Genomic DNA, 21,484 nt, shown 5'->3' on the forward strand with positions numbered 1-21,484 from the left:
TTGAGAGGTCATATGGTCATATATCATAAAGCTAAATAGCACTCATAATAAAGCAATACATGCTGATCACAAAGCTTTTATAAAAAGAAAAGGAGTACTTGTGGCACCTTAGAGACTAACCAATTTATTTGAGCATAAGCTTTCGTAAGCTACAGCTCACTTCATCGGATGCATACTGTGGAAACTGCAGAAGACATTATATACACAGAGACCATGAAACAATACCTCCTCCCACCCCACTCTCCTGCTGGTAATAGCTTATCTAAAGTGATCACTCTCCTTACAATGTGTATGATGGCCCAACTTGATCATCATACACATTGTAAGGAGAGTGATCACTTTAGATAAGCTATTACCAGCAGGAGAGTGGGGTGGGAGGAGGTATTGTTTCATGGTCTCTGTGTATATAATGTCTTCTGCAGTTTCCACAGTATGCATCCGATGAAGTGAGCTGTACCTCACGAAAGCTTATGCTCAAATAAATTGGTTAGTCTCTAAGGTGCCACAGGTACTCCTTTTCTTTTTGCGAATACAGACTAACACGGCTGTTACTCTGAAAGCTTTTATGGAAGCCAAAGCCACTGTACTTAATAAAACTTCTAATAGGAGGCTGCACCTCCTTGTATAAACACTTCCGTGAGCTCACTGACGAGAAAGGTCATTCAGCCGGTACAGTCTACTCCAGTTCTGGTCAGCTAATCAAGGCAGAAGCAGAGTGTATAGCATGCTGAAGTGAACATTTCATCCACCTCCTAAATGCACCCCCAATTTCTTTGGATGCTGATATTAAGGCCACTGCCAAGATGACCTATTCCACACAAAATGAAGCTGGCAAATTAACTATCAACAAAGTCCAAAGTACTCTAATAAAGCTTAAGGAAAATAAGACAGCAGGAATTTGTGGAATTCCTGCAGAACCATTGAAAAGCGTAGGACAAGCGATTCATTTGTGGCTGCAGATGCTGTTCAATATCATCTGAAGAACAGACTCAGTCCCATCCCACTGGCAAAAAGACATTATTTTATAGCTTTGGAAATCTAAAGACAGCAAACAAGACTGCTGCAACATCATAGCATTACTCATCTACCTGTTCCCGGGAAAGTTTTCCTTCTGTCTTGGTCATCTGAGCCACTGATATCTTAAGGCGCAAGAGAAGACCACGATATGATGGCTTCACTCCCAGCCATTCCACAATGGAGCAATTCTTCATAGTGCGCCAGCTTATTGAGAAGGCATGAGAACTGAAATGCTCCGTTCACATTGCATTGTGGACCATAATGCACAATCAACCACGTTTGATTCTGCTGTCAGCGAATCACTTTGACTGATCTTGAAACTCGCAGGCCTTTCTGACAAACTCTGGAGAACGTTTCATCTTCTATATGCCTCCTCAAGCTAAGTTCTTGTAAATAGGAAAAGAATCATCTTCCAAATTAGATTGGGCATTTGACAACTCCAGAACTCTTCAATACCATCATAGACTATGTGCTTAACCAGATACTAAGTCAATACATATGCCTTGATGATAACCTCTGTCAAGGTTCCTTCCCCACTTCTGAACTCTAGGGTACAGATGTGGGGACCCGCATGAAAGACCCCCTAAGCTTATTTCTACCAGCTTACGTTAAAACTTCCCCAAGGCACAGATTCTTTGCCCTTGGATTAGGTAAAACACTGCCACCACCAAGTGTTTTAGACAAAACATGGAAAGGACCACTTGGAGTTCCTATTTCCCCAAAATATCTCCCCAAGCCCTTATACCCCCTTTCCTGGGGAGGCCTGAGAACAAACAAGATTAGCACAAACCCCTTGGATTTTAAGACCCAAAAAACCCAATCAGATTCTTAAAAATCAGAACTTTATTAGAAGAACAAAAAAAGATAAGAGAACAACTCTAAGATCAGAATGGAAGATAATCTTACAGGCAGTCAGATTAAAAACCTAGAGGATCCCTCTAAAAAAGGCACAAAAACAGGAATACACATTTCCTCCAGCACAGTGAATTTACAAGCAAAAAAACAAAGAAAACCTAACACATTTTCTAGCTAGATTACTTACTAACTTTACAGGAGTTGGAGAGCTTGCATCCTTGATCTGTTCCCGGCAAAAGTATCACACAGACAGACAGAGACAAAAAACTTTCCCCCCCCTCCAGATTTGAAAGTATCTTATCTCCTCATTGGTCATTTTGGGTCAGGTGCCAGCAAGGTTACCTTAGCTTCTTAACCCTTTACAGGTGAAAGGATTTTGCCTCTTTCCAGGAGGGATTTTATAGCACTGTATACAGAAAGGTGGTTACCCTTCCCTTTATATTTATGACAACCTTCTTGACATCTATTTTGCTGATGATGTAGCACTAGTTACTGAATCAATAGATGAACCAATTGTGGAAAGCTCAGTGGCAAAAGTCAGCCTGAAAATTGTTTGGAGTGGCAACCGGAAGAATTTTTGTTTTAATTTCAAACATGCTGCAGACTCTAGCCTCTTAGTGGATGACGACCCCGTCAAGACGGTCAGTGATTTCACCTGCCTCACTTCTCTTGTTGATAACAGGGGCATCACTGAGAAAATGTGAAGCCTGCACTGCAAAAGTGCTGTTCATAATGGGGTGCCTCCTTAAGAACATCTTTCATAAACCAAACATCCTGATAAGTAAACCAACAAAGCTGAGGATATAGAATGCTACTGTGGTCAGTATTCTGACCTCTTGGACTGAAACATGACCTCTCACTGCCAAGATTGAAAACCCGGACACCGTTCAGATGAAGCATCACCGAATAATTGAGAACATCAAGTAGTATGAATTCAAGTCAAATGAAGAGATCTGTTTTCTAACTAAACAGGTCTTGCTCTCTCAAAACTGTCACCCAATGTTCTTTAAGGTAGCATGGTCATCTACTCTGAATGCCTACCATATTTCCCGAAAGAATCACCTCCAACTTTGACCCAATGAAAGCAGGATGGAAAAGACCCCCAGAAAACCTGAAACATGATGGCTGAACAACGTCAACAGATACCTGTCCCTCACAGACATCCTACCCTGTGCCAGATTTGGCACAGGACAGATCATCATAGAGGTGTATAACATGTTCAGTGACCACTATACTGTCCAATCAAAAGCATGAGAATTTAATTTAATTTAAATAAAAAAATCCAATTTAAATTAAAATAATCCGATTTTATTTTTAAGTCATCGATTTTTATTCACCCTGAATTGAATGCTTTTCAAAACATTTCCCCTTGCGGGGTCACCTGAACAAAATAAAAAAGCAAGAGATCCTTGCATCCAAGATGCTGTGTGCTGTGCATTCTCTTCTCCTTCACCTGTACAACTAAAGCTGCTACAGAGAGACAAACAAGGAACTTACCAAATAGAGAATATGCAGGTCATTCTCCAGGACAAAACCCTTCATAGCTCTCTGGAGGTCAGCAAAGATTCCCAGGGCCTCAGTTGGTGACAGAGAAGAGGAAAGAGTAGCAGTGCCAAGATGTGTTGGACGATAGACTTCTGCTGTAAGAGAAACAGGCATTTAATGTTACACAAAAGCTAATACTTCATTTTCAATTTGGAAAGCGCTTTATAAATATTAATCAACCCTCTTGGGGGAAGAGTATTTCTCCATTTTACAGATGGGAAACTAACGCTGGAAGTCTAAATGCCTCACCCAAGGCTAGTTAGCCTCAGAGCTGGGATCAAAACTCAGGCTCTCAATCCTGTGCTCCAACTGAATGAGACACAATTATAAATCAAATAAAAAACCTGATGTAAATCCCACTGTGACATTCTATACCTTGGTGGAGCACCATGTAACCCCCATACTCCTTATTTACATATAATTGTGATTTTGTATATAAATCAGGCCATGTGAGGTATCAGGAGAAAGAACAATGACTTTTGGCAGATCATAACCTATCTAAATATGTATATCATTAGCGCATAAGAAGTTAAAAAAGATTGTGTTGTATGGTTGTCAGTAAATCATGTTGTAAGTTGGGGAATCAGCCAGATATTAGCTCCCCAGAGACAACAGCAAGGAAAGTAACCAATGCCCAGGCATGTGTCAAACAACCATCAACAGCCATTGTTCAACAAGGGAGCTACAATGCAATGACTCATTTGCACAAGGCCACACCAGGAGAATTGCTCAACCTTTCCTGGGGACTCAGCAATGCCCACCAGACATGCCTGGACTCATGTTCTCCAAGCACATGGGACTATGGGTACAAAAAAAGAACACAATGGCCCTATGCTTGGCCTTTTCTCCTTCCCCCACCTATGCTGCAAGCAACAAGGACACTCAGAAGACTCCAACAGAGGAGACTGACCCAGGTTTCAAGGGTGAAACCTGTGTACTATGCACTGCAATATCCAGTGGGTGAGGAAAACTGCTCAATCTAGATGTTGCCCAGTCTAATAGCACTGAAAGTTTAGACTGCATGCTTATATTTTATTTTATTTTGGTAACTAACTCTGACTCTTTGTCTATCGCTTATAATGAAGGCTAAGATTTTGTCACTGTCATTTTTAGTAAAAGTCACAGACAGGTCACGGGAAACAAACAAAAATTCACAGAGCCCATGACCTGTGCATGACTTTTACTAAAATAACCATACAAGCCACATGACACAGGTGAATGGCCCCGGCTGCAGACCCCTGTGGAAGCTGCGGGGCAGGGGTGCACAGCTCCAGCTGCAGCCCTTCATTGAAGCCATAGGGCGGGGGCCCACGGCCCCAGTTGCAGCCCCTGGTGGAAGCCACAGGGCAGGAGCGCACGGCCCCGGTTGCAACCCTCAACAGGGGGTGGAGGCGCACAGCCCCGGCTGCAGCCACCAGCTGAAGCTGCAGGACAGGGGAGCACAGTCCCGTCTGCAGCCCCCAACGGAAGGGGGAGCATGCCCCCACTTCAGCCCCTGGCAGGGGCCACAGGGCAGGGGCAAACGGCCCAGTTACAACCACCACTGCGGGGCAGGGGCGTGCAGCCCCCTCTTCCGCTCCTTCCCTCCCCCACAGAAACCCCAGGGCAGGGGCACGCGACCACTGCTTCAGCCCCCGACACAGGGCAGAGGCGCATGGCTCCGGTTGCAGCCCACATCATGGGGCAGGTACGCAGTGTACGGCCCCAGCTGCACATGGCCCAGGTTGAAGCCCCTGATGCGGGGCAGGGGAGCATAGACCTGACTCCAGCCGCAGCCTCAGCTCCAGCCGCAGCTGTTGACAGCTGAACCCCAAGAAGTCATGGAGGTCCAGTAAAATCACGCAATCCATGACTGCTGTGACCTCTGTGATTAAATCGTAGCCTTACTTATAATAATTTAAAATCCATCTTTTATAGTCGAAAACTTGTTTAAGTGTTTATCTTTACCAATGAGTTTACCTGAAGCGTTTGGTAAATCTTTCATGGGGTGAAAGCTTAACATATCAAAATCCGAATGCAAATGTCCCACATGTGCTAGGGATCTGGGCTGGGAATTTTCATTCCACACAAGGCACATCTTTTAAAAGCAGAACGCTTCACTGGAATCACCATGCTGGATCTCAGACACCAACAGGAATGAGTTTTCCTATCTTTAACGTAACAAAACATTCAACTTAACTATCCTAAATAGAAAGTGTCCCAAACTAAATGTCCCGTGAAACAGAACAAGAGGAAATGTCAGGACCAATTTTGCTGGCAAAAGAAAAGGAACTAAGATTAAAGAATCCAAAACATAAGGGTCCATGGTCAGTGTTTACATACTCCATAAAGGCCACACTGCTTTGTAGTTCCAGGACTTGTAAGCTAGAACACATGAGCCTTAGTGGGAACCTGCAGAGGCCACTCCATGAAGAACTGTTTTTTCTTAAACACATACCAAAAATAAATTAATGAAAAAATTGAATTCATGGCATCCTATTCAAATGCCAATATCTGCTAAAGCTTTTTTGGTTAAATTCCAGAAGGCTAATTATAAATTTACACTTAGCTCTTGAAGTTCTGCCCAGCAAAAAATCTCTAGATTACAGACACTTACCTTTCACTCGGTTGCCAGAGTCTAAAATCTGGATGAACTCATTCTCTAGCAGCCATCTCACACAAGCCTCAACAGCTCCATTCTGAGCTTTGTCTTCATCTCGCTCACTTTCCTGCTTGCTGTCTTTCAGACTGGCAGCAAGGAGTGTGCAGGAAGTGTAGGTCCGCACATCATCTGGAGTGCTGCCCACTCCACCCACTATGATCTGTTAAATAAAATTCCACGATCATCATTGTTGCAAAAGAGTAACATAGAATTTAAGAAATGAAAAATTAATGGATTGATCTATCATAGATCCAAAGAAAAAGTTTGGTGTGACAGGAACGTAGGGTAAAACAGTTGCAAACGCCTACTACCACTGAGGAGAACTGTGAAGATGGTTTCTCTTTATTTTGCAAAGAGGATAAGATGCTTTTGACTCTGCCTACTGTATCAGATTGCTCACTGCAGGAGAAAGTGAATTAGTAACCCCATTTAAAGAACATCCTAACATTTTGGAGGCAGTAATGCACACCGTAGCATTTCAGGGTAAGGAGATTAAAACTAGACTCACTACTTAGACACCCCTGAGAGAGTCTAAGAAAAGGGTAAAACATGATTCATTAAGTTTTGGATACAGAACAACCAAACCAGGGAGCAAGATTCTCCCTAGTGCTGTTCATCCTATTGAAGTTTTGCGTTTTGTATGTTTTTTTAAACACATGTAAATATCGTATCCCATTACCGTTTTCCTAGTTTGTAGAGGTTTTTGTATTATGCTTTTATTGTATATTATATATTATCCTCTTTCTTCATGAGTTACTACCTCAGCGCTGGAGGTAAGGGGAGATTTAGTAACAAAAACATTCTGTAGAGAATTCCATTTGTTTTTAAAAGTAAAAAACTAACTACCAACAAAAGGGGAGAGATTTTGGAGAGCTGCATTTTAAAAAGAAATTCATTTAATTAGAGATCTCTATACTCTGTACGCCTCTCATAGCTAATAAAAATACAGAATCTGGGGCATATCTGACCAGTCTCCAGATACTAACATAGTTTCTGGAGAAGAGATTATATGTAAAACAGTTAAGAAAGGAACTGGATTACAAAAATGTTTAAAGCCTGAAAATCAGCTTTGTAAAAATGGACAGATCTATTCTCTAGATGTTAGAGTCAGATCAATTCACATAAGTGGCAAAAAATAGTCCTGCAGAACGAGTACAGATAAGAGAGATCGAGCAGGATTCTATTTCTCGTACATTAACAGAATTGTTTACTAAGCTCCAATCAATCACATCTGTAGAAAAGGGGTGCATAACTTAGGGCCTAAATTAGTCTACAGAATCTTTAGTATTAATGATATTGTACAAGAATGACCTAGTTTGACTCTCAAGCTACGTTGACGCTACAAGTTAGGGGTGTGATTTCCCTGCTTGTGTACACATACTCGTGCTAGCTCTTATTGAGCTAGCATGAGTATAAATAGCAGAATAGCCATGGTAGCACAGGTAGCAGAAGCAGAGGCACAGCTGAGCTATGCCAAGTATATACCCACTGCATGGATCAGGCATGCCTCTGCAACCCATGCTGCCATGGCTATGCTACTATTTATACCAGTGCTAGCTTGATGAGAGCTAGCGTGAGCATATGTACACAAGCAGGGGAATCACACCCCTAGCTTATAGTGTAGCTGTTGCCTCAGACCTCCATTTAAATATGCAATGCTAGCAGTAATACCTTTATCCACCTACAACCTGGGCACATTTAATATGGAGTCATACTGAGACACAAAGATGGAATCCCAAAATGCAATTTTCAGAGTCACCACCTCTCTGAATTAACAACAATCGCAGCTGCAACTTTATATTGCAGCTGCAAGTATAGACTGAAATGGATCTGTATTACTTTCATGTGAAGCTGTCTGGGTTGAAGTAATGGGGAAGGAGAAGAAGAATAGGTGTGAAGTAGGTTTAGCAGTCTCACATAAGCAGTCATCCTAAACTTATATGGAGTAACACAGCAAACTAAGTTCTAGTCCCTTTCCATGTGTCCTGTACCTCCAGGATCGCTCGTATCATGCTAGAGGTAACCTCTTCCCCTTCTCCTCGGAGCAAACAGCTGTGGACAGGCTTGAGTGATCCCTGAAGCAGAGCAATGCCTTTCAATCTCTCAGAGGACTTGCACACTAGAATGCTCTCACCTATGAGAAAAATAGAGATGAAGTGATCAAAAAAAAGCAAGCTACATTTTCAATTAAGACATAATTTGAAGAGTTTTGAAATGATTTATTTATCAATTCATGCAGGAAACATCATTTAACACCATTACACAGATCATGAGTAAGAAATTTCAATATACTGCAGGTAACATTCCTCCTAGATATCTGGGCCATTTTGCTGTAATATCTACAAAGTTCAGTGAGGACACATTATCAGAGAGTGCCTTGAGAACACTTTGGGTGATATTGGCCAAAAAGCCAAGCAATTTTATATTTGTACAATCCTTAACAATGTTTACGCAATGCTGCGGAACGGCTCAACAGGTGCATGACAGTTAACAGATGGCATATGCTGTCGAATTAACAGACACTGCACTCACTAGACCCAATACTAGGGAAGATTCAGGACAGAGAAAGCCTCGGCTTGTTCTGAAGTCAACTAGTTCCACACTAGGCAGAAGAGTCCATTTTTTCTCTCCTCTGTTGTCGGATGAAATGACTGTCACAAACCCAGAGAGAAAACAGAAGTGAAATGTGACAGACTGGGCAGCTCTGATGATAAAACTACACAGCACTTGAATGACACCTATCTCGAATACAGTCTGTCAGCAACGCTTCACAACATACTGAAAATATATTTATTATTAACATCCTGATATCTTTACAGATTCTAAGACAGCAGCCTTAAGAGACTGACTTAGTAACCATTTGTTCTCCAAACTTAAAGTTTCCCCTTTACAGTTGAAACAATATAAAGTACTTAAGTCATTAACATATCAGCTAATATTAATTTAATCTCTGATATTCATATACCTATGAAATTCCAAGGGAGGCAGGGAAAGTCATATAAAGGTCCCAAAGTTGTGAACCAAAACTACTGTCCACTGTCATATTTATATAATCATATTATCTATGATGATAAAGTGAACCACAGGGGGAAAAAAGTCATGGAAAAGGACACACATTCCCTCATTGGGAAGTTATTAAACGTTTAGAGCCAACATCTCCAGATAGCTGCTAAACAATTCCAACAAGGAGGTTTAGTCAGATGACAACATATTCCTTTCAAACACAGAACTAACTAATCTGCTAATCATCTGAGATTAGACAGATTCTTCTAGTGCTTTGGCCACTGAGGAACAATCCTGCATTGAAGAGAAGAAAACTGGATGATCCAACAAGTTCTGTCCATCTCTAACCTCTAGTTCAGTATGTAGTTCTGTAACTAATCCATTCACCACCCTGCACACCTCCACCCAGAACTGGAAAAAGGTGAAACATAGCCAATTTCGTAGTTTCTGCTCCTCAGTACTAAACAGTCCTGCTCACTTCCCCCATGTAAAGAGAGAGACAATTTTGACAAATAGAGAAGAATTAGGAATAATCCAATTTAGAAACATTAAGAAGTTTAATTCTACTCAGACCAAATGAAAAAACTCAAGTCCCCAGATACTTCAATATTCCAGTATTTGGAGGTCTTGACAGTAACAATTAGTCTCTGTTCTTGTTTTGTCAACCAAATATCTTTTCTTTCTTTTTATTCCTAAAAATCTTAAATTGTAATTTTTATATTTTTTTACTATTTATTTAGGAAGTTTTAACAAGTTTACATATCCTCGTCATATCATCGTCTGTGATCCCTCGAGGTTGAGGATGATCTTTCACAGGTGTTTATTTTTTATCAGTCCTTTGGTGACTGAGGAGTCTGATACTTGAGCCACAGGCTCATTAGCAGACATTGCAGGTGGTGTTGGATGTCAGGGTTGGGCCACAATCGCTGCGTCTCAGTTGTCTGTCTTTTCTTTTCTGGTGTTTTTCTGTGACCAGGGCAAGGCAATTTTCCTCAAAAATGGACGTTCCCTCTCTGACAAGCCTTTGCCAGTTATCCCTGTACTAAACTACTGTCTCCCAGTGTGTGGTGTTGATGCCACATCTCTTGATGTTTGTTTATCTTGAGGACTTCTTTAAAACGTTTCTTTTGGCCTCCCGTTTCCTTTCTCCTTTGGTGAGTTGGGCGTACCGCAGCTGTTTTGGTAAGTGTACATCAGGCATGCACGCACAGTGCCCGCTCCATCTCAGCTGGTGCGGGATAATCAGGGCCTCAACACTGAAGATGTTGGCCTCTGTAAGGACACTGGCATTAGTGTGGCAATCCTCCCACTTTTATGTTGAGGATCTTCTGAACAAAGTTCTAGTGCTGATGTTACAGGTTTTTCAGGTGTTTTCTATAGGTCACCCAAGTCTCACAGCCGTAGAGGAGAGTTGGGATTACCACCGCTTTATAAACTAAAAGTCAAGTGTGTGTTCTGATGTTGTGATGTTGATTGTTGATTGTTGAACATCTGCAACAATGCAGATTGTTGAACATCTGCAAGACAGTCTGCCAAAGGCAAGGCTGGTGCAGAGAATACCATGCTGAATCTCGACGCCTATGCCTGCCCTCTGTGACAGATGGCTGCCAAGATAGGCAAAGTAGTCTATATTTTCCAGTTCTTCTTTGTCAGTGTAGATCTTCCTTGCTGGGTCTGATGATTGACCGGGAGCTGGCTGGTGGTGAACTTTTGTTTTGCTGGTGTTCAGATTGGCCTTAGGCTTTTGTAAGCTTCAGAGAAACAATTAAGGGCTGTTTGTAGATCCTCCTTTGAGTGTGCAACTACAGCACAATTATGTGCGTACTGGAGTTCAGTTATTGTTGTCGATATTACTTTAGTTCTGGCACGGAAACAAGAAAGATTGAAGAGATTGCCGTCAGTCCGATATTGGATGTCAATGCCCTGTGGCAGACGGTCTTGGGATAACATTTTCATAACTGCTAAGAAAATGGAGAAAAGGGTGAGTGCTAGTACACAACCTTGTTTTATACCAGTTCGAACGACAAAGGGCTGAGAGGTAGAGCCACTGCACAGAATGGAGGCAATCATCTGGTCGTGGAGGAATTTTACAATGGTGATAAATTTGCTTAGGCAGCCAAACTTTGAAATGATTTTCCACAGAGCCTCACAGTTGACAGAGTCAAAGGCTTCGGTCAGATCAATAGAGGCTATATACAGCTCCTGGTGTTAACATTTTTCCTGGATCTGCTTGGCTAAAAAAATCATGTCTGTGGTGCCTCATGATGGTCTGAAACCACACTGGGACTCTGGAAGTACTTCTTCTGCAAGAGGGAGCAGGCAATTCAGTAAGATTCTAGCAAGACTCTTCCCAGCGATGGAAAGAAGGGAAATGCCTCATTATTTGCCATAGTTGACCTTGTCTCCCTTTTTGAAAATGGTGACGATGTTAATATTACATAAGTCAGCGGGGATTTCTTTGGTGCGCCAGATTTTGAGGAGCAGCAAATGAAGCTTGTTAGTCAGTGTTTGTCCCCCCACTTTCAGTACTTCAGCTGGTATGCCGTCAGAACCTTGTGCTTTATTGTTCTTTATTCATTTAACTGCTTTGCAGACCTCCTCAGGTGTTGCTGGGTTGGCAAGAGTTTCCCAAATTGGGTGCTGAGGGATGGAGTTGATGATGTCGTCAGTCAGAGTTGATTCTTGATGTAAAAGCTTTTGGTAGTGTTCCTTCCAGCACTCTTTGATGGATTCATTATCTTTAAGAAGGGTACTACCTTCTCTGGATCTCAGCAGCGAGAGGCCACATGAGCTTGGTCCATAAAGAGTCTTTGTCTCACAAAAAAAATCTCTGCATATCATGTCTTTCAGCGAATGCTTGGATTTCTTTTGCTTTGTTCTCCCACCATTTGTTTTTGATTTCTCAGATCCTCCTTTGAACTTCAGCTTTGAGTTGATGGAAAGAGCTCTGCTTCTGACTGGATGATGAAAGGTTTTGCCAGTCACAGAAAGCTTTTCTCTTCCAGTCCAAAAGGGCTGTGATCTCTATGTTGTCGTTGTAAAACCAGTCCTGGCAGGTAGCAAGGCTGATAGATTCCTCACAAGCCTCATGGATGGCCTATTTTGGGGCTTCCAAGTCTTCTTCGACACACGCATTGTCATTTCCAGGTGTGCATATGGTCAGTTTTTCACTGAGGAGTGTTTGGAAGTTCTCTTAGTGCACTGAGGACTGAAATCTTTAGATGTTTTATTGCCATCTGTATGATTTGGATTGCTTTCTATGTTTTGGTGCAATCCAGATAGACATGACTGATCTCACCAGGCAGTGGTCAGTCCAGCAATTGTCAGCTCCTCTCACGACATGGGTGATTTGGACATCTCTTAGATCCTATTTTCTTATGACAGTCGAGGAGGTGCCATTGTTTTGAACAGAGGGTATTGCCAAGTTATTTTCTACTTGTTGCTGTCTGAAGATTGTGTTTGTGATCACAAGGTCGTGTTCTGCACATTTGCACCGATAATAGTCGCAAATGACTTATTGGCCAATTGGAGGCGCTCATTGATGCCGACAGGGAGCTCACTCAGGTGGTCGACTAGAAGGTTCTTGATTGCAAAGCCAACACCGTGTATTCACCTGTCGCTTGCTGGTTTTCTTTTCCAGAAGAAAGTGTAATTGCTGTCCTCTTCCCTCAAGTGGCCTTCACCTGCGCATCTTGTCTCACTGAGAGCAGCGATGTCGATGTGGTACCTCGAGAGGTCTTGGGCAACTATTGCTGTTCTGTGTTTGGGTCTTTCACTTTTTGATTCGTCTAGTAGAGTACGGACATTCCAGTGGCAAGAAACATTTTTGTTTTTCGACCGCATTGGGAGTGATCCCTCTGGACACGGTTATCCTGTCAGGTATGGTGGGAAAGCCTTTGTGTGGGGCACCTTTTCTAGCCCCTTCCCCATATGGGGTGAACAGAGGGGATCCTAAAAAGGCCTGCTCAGTCGTGACCGCGGCTGCCAATAATGCCCCCCATCTCAGTCCAGGATCACATGCCGACCATCTTGCGGTCAACTGCCTGCATGTGTGTCTGTGACTAGGGACTCCTGGCGATCACTTCACCTGTTCCTGTCACCACTCGTCCATCACCGCAGGACTTTTATGGATGGACGTAGGGAAAAAGTTCTTCCTGAGAGAGAAGCCTGTGCATGAGTAATTTAATGTGGGAGAGCTGTTTCACATCAGCAGCCATACAAATCTTGTCGGAAGAGGCGCCTGTCTCCGGCAACAAGGAGGTCCAATACAACCGGGGATTTCTCCTCCGTTGCAGCCTTTGTCCACTTTTGGAGCCGTTGAGAAGTGATCTTGATTCATCCGCCTGCTCTGCCATTGAGGTCTTATGCTGGGTTGTGTTGGGCTGCACTTTGTTTGGTACCTCACCTTCAACCTTACCACCATGGGTGACCCTACCAGGAGTAGGTCTTTACAGTAGTAGGAGTAGGTCTTTACAGGACTCCCAATGGCATCACTCTTAGGGTCTTAAGGATACACAAGCTTCTCCACCACGTCAAGGTGGCAGCCCAAAAACGAAAACTATCATTACAACAGTTAGCATTTGTTTAAAGAGACATTATATGGGAATAAAGTAATCTGATCTTTCTATTTAATAGGGTGTTACCACATTACAGAGTGAGCATCATTACAACATCGATGTCAGTTTTATTAAATTGAGTGAAATCTCAGTATACACATACTTAAACTAGGTATGTCTACCAAATGTTATTAAAAAATTGGACAGGTGTGGTGGGTATTATTTATTTTTTGCTGGTGATGTACTTTCTCTGATGTAAAAGGTAACCAAATATCTAAGTAACTATCTGTCCTCTGTTTATTTTGCTGGGTACATAACTGGTGTGTTAATTCTTCCATAACCACAACCTCCCATATATTTTTGAACCATTCCGCCATTGTTTTGCTATTTATCTTTTTCCAATGAGATGCAAATAGCCAAGCAACTACTAGCAAATGAGAGATTCACTCATTTCCTTTTCAGTGACCATTTCCACTGGAAGCCCCAGAGGATCACCAAAGGATCATTTGATAATAAATATCTATTAATTTTTTATATTTGGTTATGGACTGCATCCCAATACTCTAAGGACTAGACATGTCCACCATATATATATATATGCATGCAATCTCCTCTTTCACCACAATTTCTCCAACATTTATCCCTATTCAACCTCTATATATATTTTAACTGGTGTGAGGTACCACTGAAACAGTATCTCAAAGATTTGTTTTTTTATTGTGCTACAGGTGAAGGTTGTGGGTCATCTTTCTCAGATCAAACCTTACTTTTTGTTCCTTGTTTGTCAACCAAATTTCTAATCCATACTAGGAAGTTGTTGTTTTTGAAACTGGAATTGCTGTGGTAGAAAGAACAGCAGCTGGTATTTGCCATTATGTTTACACTTTCATCCAAAAGGCTTTACGGAATAGGCGGGGGGAGGTACATTTATAAACTCATAAACATATGTTCAGACTGCATACTGTGCAAGAGTAAACACAGGTTCATGTCAGACAGGTAAAAAATAAATCACCTCTCATACGGAAAAAAAAAGGATCTTCAAAAGCCAAGCAACTTCATTTTATAGCAGGTTTGGTCAAAGTGTAACAAGCAGGCTACAAGAAATTCTACAATAGATCATGATACTTCCCTCTTCAACGTAGTGGTGTGGCCTACAGAAACTCTCAGTTCCAACATGTAATGCTGCCAGATTGCTCAAATCAAGATGGAATGTTACATTTCAAGACACGTAGCGTCTGCAAGCTGCAACCGTGCATTAAATGTAGCCATAAATCTAATTCAGTGGTTCTCAAACTGTGGGTCAGGACCCCAAAGTGGGCCATGACCCCATTTTAATGGGTTAGCCAGGGCTGGCTTAAGACTTGCTGGGCCCCAGGGCCAAAGCCGAAGCCTGAGCCCCGCTGCCTGGGGTCGAAGCCTTAGGGCTTCAGTCCTGGTGGCAGGGCTCAGGTTACATGTTCGGGCTTTGGCCCCAGCCCCACCCCACCCAGGGCGGCAGGGCTCAGGCGGGCTCAAGCTTTGCACCCCTTCCCCTCCTGGGGTCGTGTAGTAATTTTTGTTGTCAGAAGGGGGTCACAGTGCAATGAAGTTTGATAACCCCTGATCTAATCCATTTATGAAGAGAATACAATGAACTTGCAGCAAGTAGCCAACACCACCCGCAGCAGGGCAGCCCTGTTTTATATTTATGTTGATCTTTATACTCTCCACATTATTTGTGCATTTGCAAAAAACCCAATTCCAGCCATAAAATAAACTTCCATTCTGAATAAAACTGACATTAACAAAGTTATTTGCCTTGCCATGCCAAAGGAGTTCTTGACTGATGCTAGCACAGCTCAAGATACTTTTTTTTTCTGTGAACTGCCAGAGGGAAACACTCAATATTTTCCAGATTCACAAAACAAGTATTTACCTGGAGACAGGCTTATAAATCCAAGTTACTTGTCCAAGTGGAAGTTATTTGTTTGCCAGATTCTGAGTCTAGAACTTCAACATCATCTCTCAAATTTTAAGTCTGTAAAACTCCTTGCTAAAACTAGCCATACCCCACACAATTAAAGCAAATGATCAAAGTATTAGAGGTGATATGAAATTCAACAAAGAAAATAGACTGTGCCTCCAGTAACCTGACATGCAGACACCAAAATCAATTCATGCAGTAAAACAGAATCCCCTAGGAATTACAAATTATATCCCTATTAATACCAAACAAATTAATCTTGATTAACTATCATACTGAATACCAAAGGAATTCATCATGATTAATCACTAATTGTAAAGCACTGCCCTGGTTATAATTAGGTTAACACAGTTCTTAGAGAATGTTAATAAAGCCTCCACTTACCCACTGTGTCTACTCCTTTCCTGCCAGCCCTCCCAGCCATCTGTTTGTAAGTTAGAATGTCCAGAAGTCTGCCACCAAACACAGGTGTTCGGATAATTACCCGATGTGCAGGCAGATTCACCCCAGAAGAAAGGGTAGATGTCGCTGCCAGGACTCGAATCAACCCCTGGCGAAAGGCCCCTTCAATGATATCCCGTTCATCAAAAGTAAGACCTGAGGAGACAATGCTTTCAATAAACACACTAACAGCATGTTTGTGGTGAAGCATAACCATCAGCAGAGAAAGCCTTGTGAGAACAGCCAATATGTTAATGAACACTTGCCATGTAGCGATTAGAACTATGGAGCCATGTCACACCAGTATCTTGATCACTGCATGGCTGAAATAATCTCAATTCTACAGAAGTGTTTTCCTTTAAGTATTCTAACTAATAGTATGATTTTGCAGTCTGCGCCTCCAAAGTGCATGCAAACGCCATAAAAGGTCAGACAAACACAATATTTCTTTGAGAATCTTTATAAAACAGAAGAAAGTTGGATCCAGCAGTTATAATAGGGGATGGGAGTTAACAGTTTTTTTCCCTATTTAATTTCTGTGATTTGCGGTCTTGAACCTGGAGTCCGACTAAGTTATCTAGTTCATTTCCCTGTAAACCATCAAAAATACATTTTCCATTGTTTTCTCCAGTCTAGTTTTGAGTGTCCAAAAGGGCTTCTAACACCTCCTCTGGGAGATTGCTGAACAGCTTAATAGATCTTACTGCCAGGAAGTTTCCTATTTATACGATTTCATCAGTCTGCTTCTAAGACCACAGCCTTGCACCACCCTAAGTTATTCTTTTTCTTCCTTGACATTTATAGGTTTTAAATATTAGTAGACTTTTCTTCCTTCTAACCCAATCTCCCTATATTCAGCTCTTTCATCTTTCTTCGTAAGTCACTCTCCTCAGCTCCCCTGATCAGTTTTGCAGCCTTCTCTCAAAGGGCTGTTATGACAAAGCCAACAAGACCAGCTTCCCTACAAGAGATAAACTATCAAGTTTAAGGCTTATAAACTGAGGAGCTGTTAGCCTGGGATTCTGACAAAGGATCTAAAATTACTCAAAGTCACGTCAAGAAGGAACCCGATGCATACTGGGAATCTTGTTTTGAAAAATGAACTTTTGTTTGCATAACTTCAAGGTTGGGTTGTTTTTAAATTCAGAGAAATTGAGCGTCAGTGGGGCCATTAGAAGTCTCCAGAAAAGAATGCCATATTAGCCAGAGTAGTTTTCCATTAACTACAGTTAGTGAAATCCAAAGAACTCAAGGGGACAGAAGAGCTTTCTTTTGTTGATTCAGCACATCACTGTCCTTAAATTTCATTTTATTCCAGTCTAACTTAGAGATCAAATGAGTATTTAACCTGTCAGAGTTTCACACCAGGATTTTTCTCAAGGTTAACTACACACCCTCATTGTCTCTGGATTCTGGTCTCTGCACTGGTTTTTACCATCAGGACAGACTAGGAAACTTCTTCCAACAACTGGACCTTGCTTCCAATCTACCCTTCCAGAAGGACCTATCTGATAAACGAATCACAGACCTGGAGTAAACAGATAGCAGCTACCACTAACAGTGAGAGTTTTACTTTCTTTCCATGTTCGCCCTTTGTCAGAGACCCAGAATAACAGCTCCTGTCCATCTTCTCGTCTATCTCAGCGTTTGGTTGGGTAAATTGTCTTAACTCACTCACAAAGCTGATAGTTTTGACAACGTCTTGGCTGTAACTCAGTATTTCCAGCATTTAACAAAATCTGGGTTTGTCAACTACCATTGTCCTCTATGTTGAAATTAACAGAGAGAAAGTTTACCACACAATTACTGAGTTAAGCCTTAGGCCACAAAAAATCATTTCAGGCTTAGCTTTAGCTGTGGGTGGCAATAACATTTGATTTACCTATAAGCGACAAAAGGGACTAAAGACGTCAGAAAATGACTACTAAATATAAGTCCAACTAGATTTTGGTATCCATATAGTATGCTCATGAGAAATGAGTAAACTCAGAACTACCTGCATGATGAAATGCCACTCCCCATGGTAAAGTACGCTGGAGCACAGAGTCCAGACCTGACGATGAGCGCCTTAGCTGGTCCATCACCTCCTCTATTCCTTCCTTGTCCAAGGCAACTGGTGAAAGTGCTGAGGTTTTGGTAAACTCTTTAGTCAGGAGAGAGAAAGAATATTTTTTAAAGCTCTCAGAAGGCTTACTCTGCTATAAAGACATAGTGCAGCTCATAGTCTCCTATTAAGCTACTTTCTCATCCCCTCTTACTCTCAGCCTGCTGCAGAGACCAGTGTTGCAGATTGTAGAACTCTCTGGCTATGATGTCTGCCAGCTTTTCACACCAGTTCTTGGATGGACAGAAGAGTAGGACTGAATGGCCATTGTGAATGGTCTCGTAACACAGGCTCACCACGTGGTCTTCATCTCCCTGAATTAAGACAGACAATTCTTTCAACAAGTTCTTGTATCATACAGGGTTTGTAAATGCTGCCATTTTCACCTCTATCCCACTTCAAATCCCCTATCCCAATTCAGAGGGAGAAACAAAGGTAAGAAAGGGAGCAGAGTTTTCTTGACCTTCGAAAGTCTAGGGATTAGTATGGGGTTGATGTGTACATGTCTTGGGCCCAACAACAGATGAATCTGAAGATTTGTGTCAAATTATCCCTAGCTTACTCCCATTGTTACAATCACAATTAAAACCTTTTTAACCATTTATTAACACAAAAAGAACAGTTAAAGCATTTGAAACTTCAGAAGTTAAGTAAAAACTTTAACAATTCCCTTATTCCCTTTAGTTGCATAGAGTTTCTTATACGGAAAACTCCCTTGTCTGACAGTTTCTTTAGGTTGTATTAAAGATGAAGGGCGAGTGGTTATTAAAGTTCAACTGTCTTTTTAAGACAAAGACAAACACTCAAGAGAAGGAAAAGAATAGGAAAGTATAACTTCTTTCTAACTCTGTGTGTGTGTGTGTATATATGTGTGCGCGTGCGCTTAAAACTTGATTTCTTAGAAATTTTAGGCAAAGCACATTATTTTAATAGCCGCACAGACACAAACTCTTACTAGTCAGACTAAAACCTTTGTCAATAGCTTGCTTGTTTGATTACAGGTTACTAGCATGTTTCTGACATGGATTTGTTCTAGATTGTTAAACCAGATTATTTTTAAGCAGGCAGCCAAAGGAGGAATAAAGGAGAAAGTAGAAATCAGGTAGGGAAGGAAAAACAATATTACACTACGAAGAAAGCAGTAGCAGAAACTTCAAGTGCACAAGTCTTGTTCAGAATTCTGCCAAACCCAGCAGAGGTGATGATGTCATCTGGCTCCCTTTTCTTGCCCAGTTTAGTTAGGACATCTTCCAGGTTCATGACAAAGGCCCAAGACCATGATGGTAGATCCCAGGGACCCAGTGAGCTGTGGGCACCTTGAAACTCCTTCCCTCAAGCTGTTGAGTCCACAAATTTGGCTTTCCAGCCCACTTAGCTTAAGCATATTGCCAAGTAACCTCTAGAAAAAGAAGCAGCAACCTCACCCCATCAAAATTATTCAATTAAAACACAATTAGTTATTCCAATTATAAACATTTATTTTGGTTTCTGGACTCCCTCCACTTGTTATGCCAAATTATGATCTCTAATCACAGTTTTTTGTTTAAACATCCAATTTTTGCCACTCTCTCAAATTTTTGCTTATTTTATATAACAGGCTGAGCTGTTAGAATCACAGAAATGTAGGAGTGGACAGGACCTTGATAGGTCATCTATGTAATTGGTTCCAGTGCTTAATTTACAGTAAGAGTTTTTCCTAATGTCTAACCTAGATCTCCTTTGCCACAATTTAAGCCCATTGCTTCTTGTCCTGTCCTCAGTGGATCAGGAAAACAATTTATCACCCTCCTCTTTATAACAACCTTTTGCATACTTAAAGACTATCATGTTCCTTCCTCTACCCCCTCAATCTTCTCTTCTCCTGACTAAACAAACCCAGTGTTTTCAATCTTTCCTTGTAGGTCATGTTTGCTAGACCTTTAACCATTTTTGTTGCTCTCCTCTGGACTTTCTCCAATTTGTCCACATTTTTCCCAGAACTGGCCACAGAACTCCAGTTGAGGACTTATCAGTGCTGAGTAGAGTGGAAGAATTACTTCTCATGTCTTGCTTGCAACACTCCTAATACATCTCCGAATGATGTTCCACTTTTTGCGACTGTATTACACTGACAATTCATATTTAGTTTGTGATCCACTATAACCCCCAGATCCTTTTCTGCATACTCCTTCCTAGACAGTTATTTCCCATTTTGTATAAGGAAGGAATAATCGATTGCACAAAGTTTAGTACTCTACATTTGTCCTTACAGAATTTCATCCTATTTATTTCAGACCAGTTCTCAAATTTGCCAAGATTTTGAATTCTAATCCTGTCCTCCAAAGAGATTGCAACCTCCCCCATCTTGGAATCACCCTCAAACTTTATAAGTGTATTCTCTATGCCATTATCCAAATCATTTACGAAGATACTGAATAGAACTGGACCCAGGACAGATCCCTGCGGAACCCCACTTGATGTGTCCTTCCAACTTCTCTGTGAACATTGATAACTACCCTGTGTATGGTTTTCCAATCAGATGTGCACCCACCTTAAAGTAGGTTCATCTAGCAAATACTTCCTATTTGCATAGGAGATGATCGTGTGAGACAGCTGTCACATTCCAGGGTGCAATCCAGACCAGTGAGGGGTTGTGTCACCGCTTGCCTGCAACCTTGGGCACCTCACAATGCTTTGCTGTTGTAGCTCCCAACCTGGGCTGCTCACAGTCTACCAGCATGCAGGTCACACCCTGAGTGTTTGTGTATAGCTACAGCCCTGATCCAGAAACTCTGCCCCAGCAACAGACCAGCCACACGCTGGCTTCCAGCAGCCTTGGTTACTACTTGAAGGGTGACCCCCACACACTCCCAGTCCCAAATTTTCCCCAAAAACATGTGTTCTGCAGTGTCCAGCCCTCTCCTGGGTAGTTCAGATATTTGAGGTCTGTTGCCCTGTAAGGGATCAATATTCAACTGTTTACTACTTTAAATGGAGTTACCAAACATTTCAATTTAAACACAACAAGGGACAGTTTATTAGTTAAATAAACATGTTTATTTAACTAAAGAGATTTTAGGTGAGCATATGTATAAGGTATTAAAGTCAGAAATGGTTACAAGACAAAAAACAAAACAAAACACTTTCTGGTATCTAAAATGCAGATTAGTGGTCTACTGCCATTTCTCCCTCATGCTGTCTCAAGGACCCGGTTTACTACTTATATGTAAATTGAGGTAAACATACATTCCTGTAAAAAGAAAAGGAGTACTTGTGGCACCTTAGAGACTAACCAATTTATTTGAGCATGAGCTTTCGTGAGCTACAGCTCACTTCATCGGATGCTCACGAAAGCTCATGCTCAAATAAATTGGTTAGTC

General features: G+C 41.6%; 1 protein-coding gene across 1 annotated transcript in view; it reads right to left on the reverse strand.

The window, feature by feature from the left end:
- The window catches only part of POLQ (DNA polymerase theta), a 136,477-nt gene that overhangs the window by 90,241 nt on the left and 24,752 nt on the right, over positions 1-21,484 (reverse strand). Inside the window, exons 7-12 of the mRNA XM_048819242.2 lie at positions 18,280-18,439; positions 18,018-18,164; positions 15,965-16,177; positions 8,050-8,192; positions 6,014-6,218; positions 3,370-3,512 (exon numbers count right to left, since the gene is read on the reverse strand). Of these exons, the coding sequence (XP_048675199.2) occupies positions 3,370-3,512; positions 6,014-6,218; positions 8,050-8,192; positions 15,965-16,177; positions 18,018-18,164; positions 18,280-18,439 (1,011 nt within the window). The remainder of the gene's footprint in view (positions 1-3,369; positions 3,513-6,013; positions 6,219-8,049; positions 8,193-15,964; positions 16,178-18,017; positions 18,165-18,279; positions 18,440-21,484) is intronic.

This window comes from Caretta caretta, chromosome 1, assembly GCF_965140235.1.
Source record: "Caretta caretta isolate rCarCar2 chromosome 1, rCarCar1.hap1, whole genome shotgun sequence".
Lineage (NCBI taxonomy): Eukaryota > Metazoa > Chordata > Testudines > Cheloniidae > Caretta > Caretta caretta.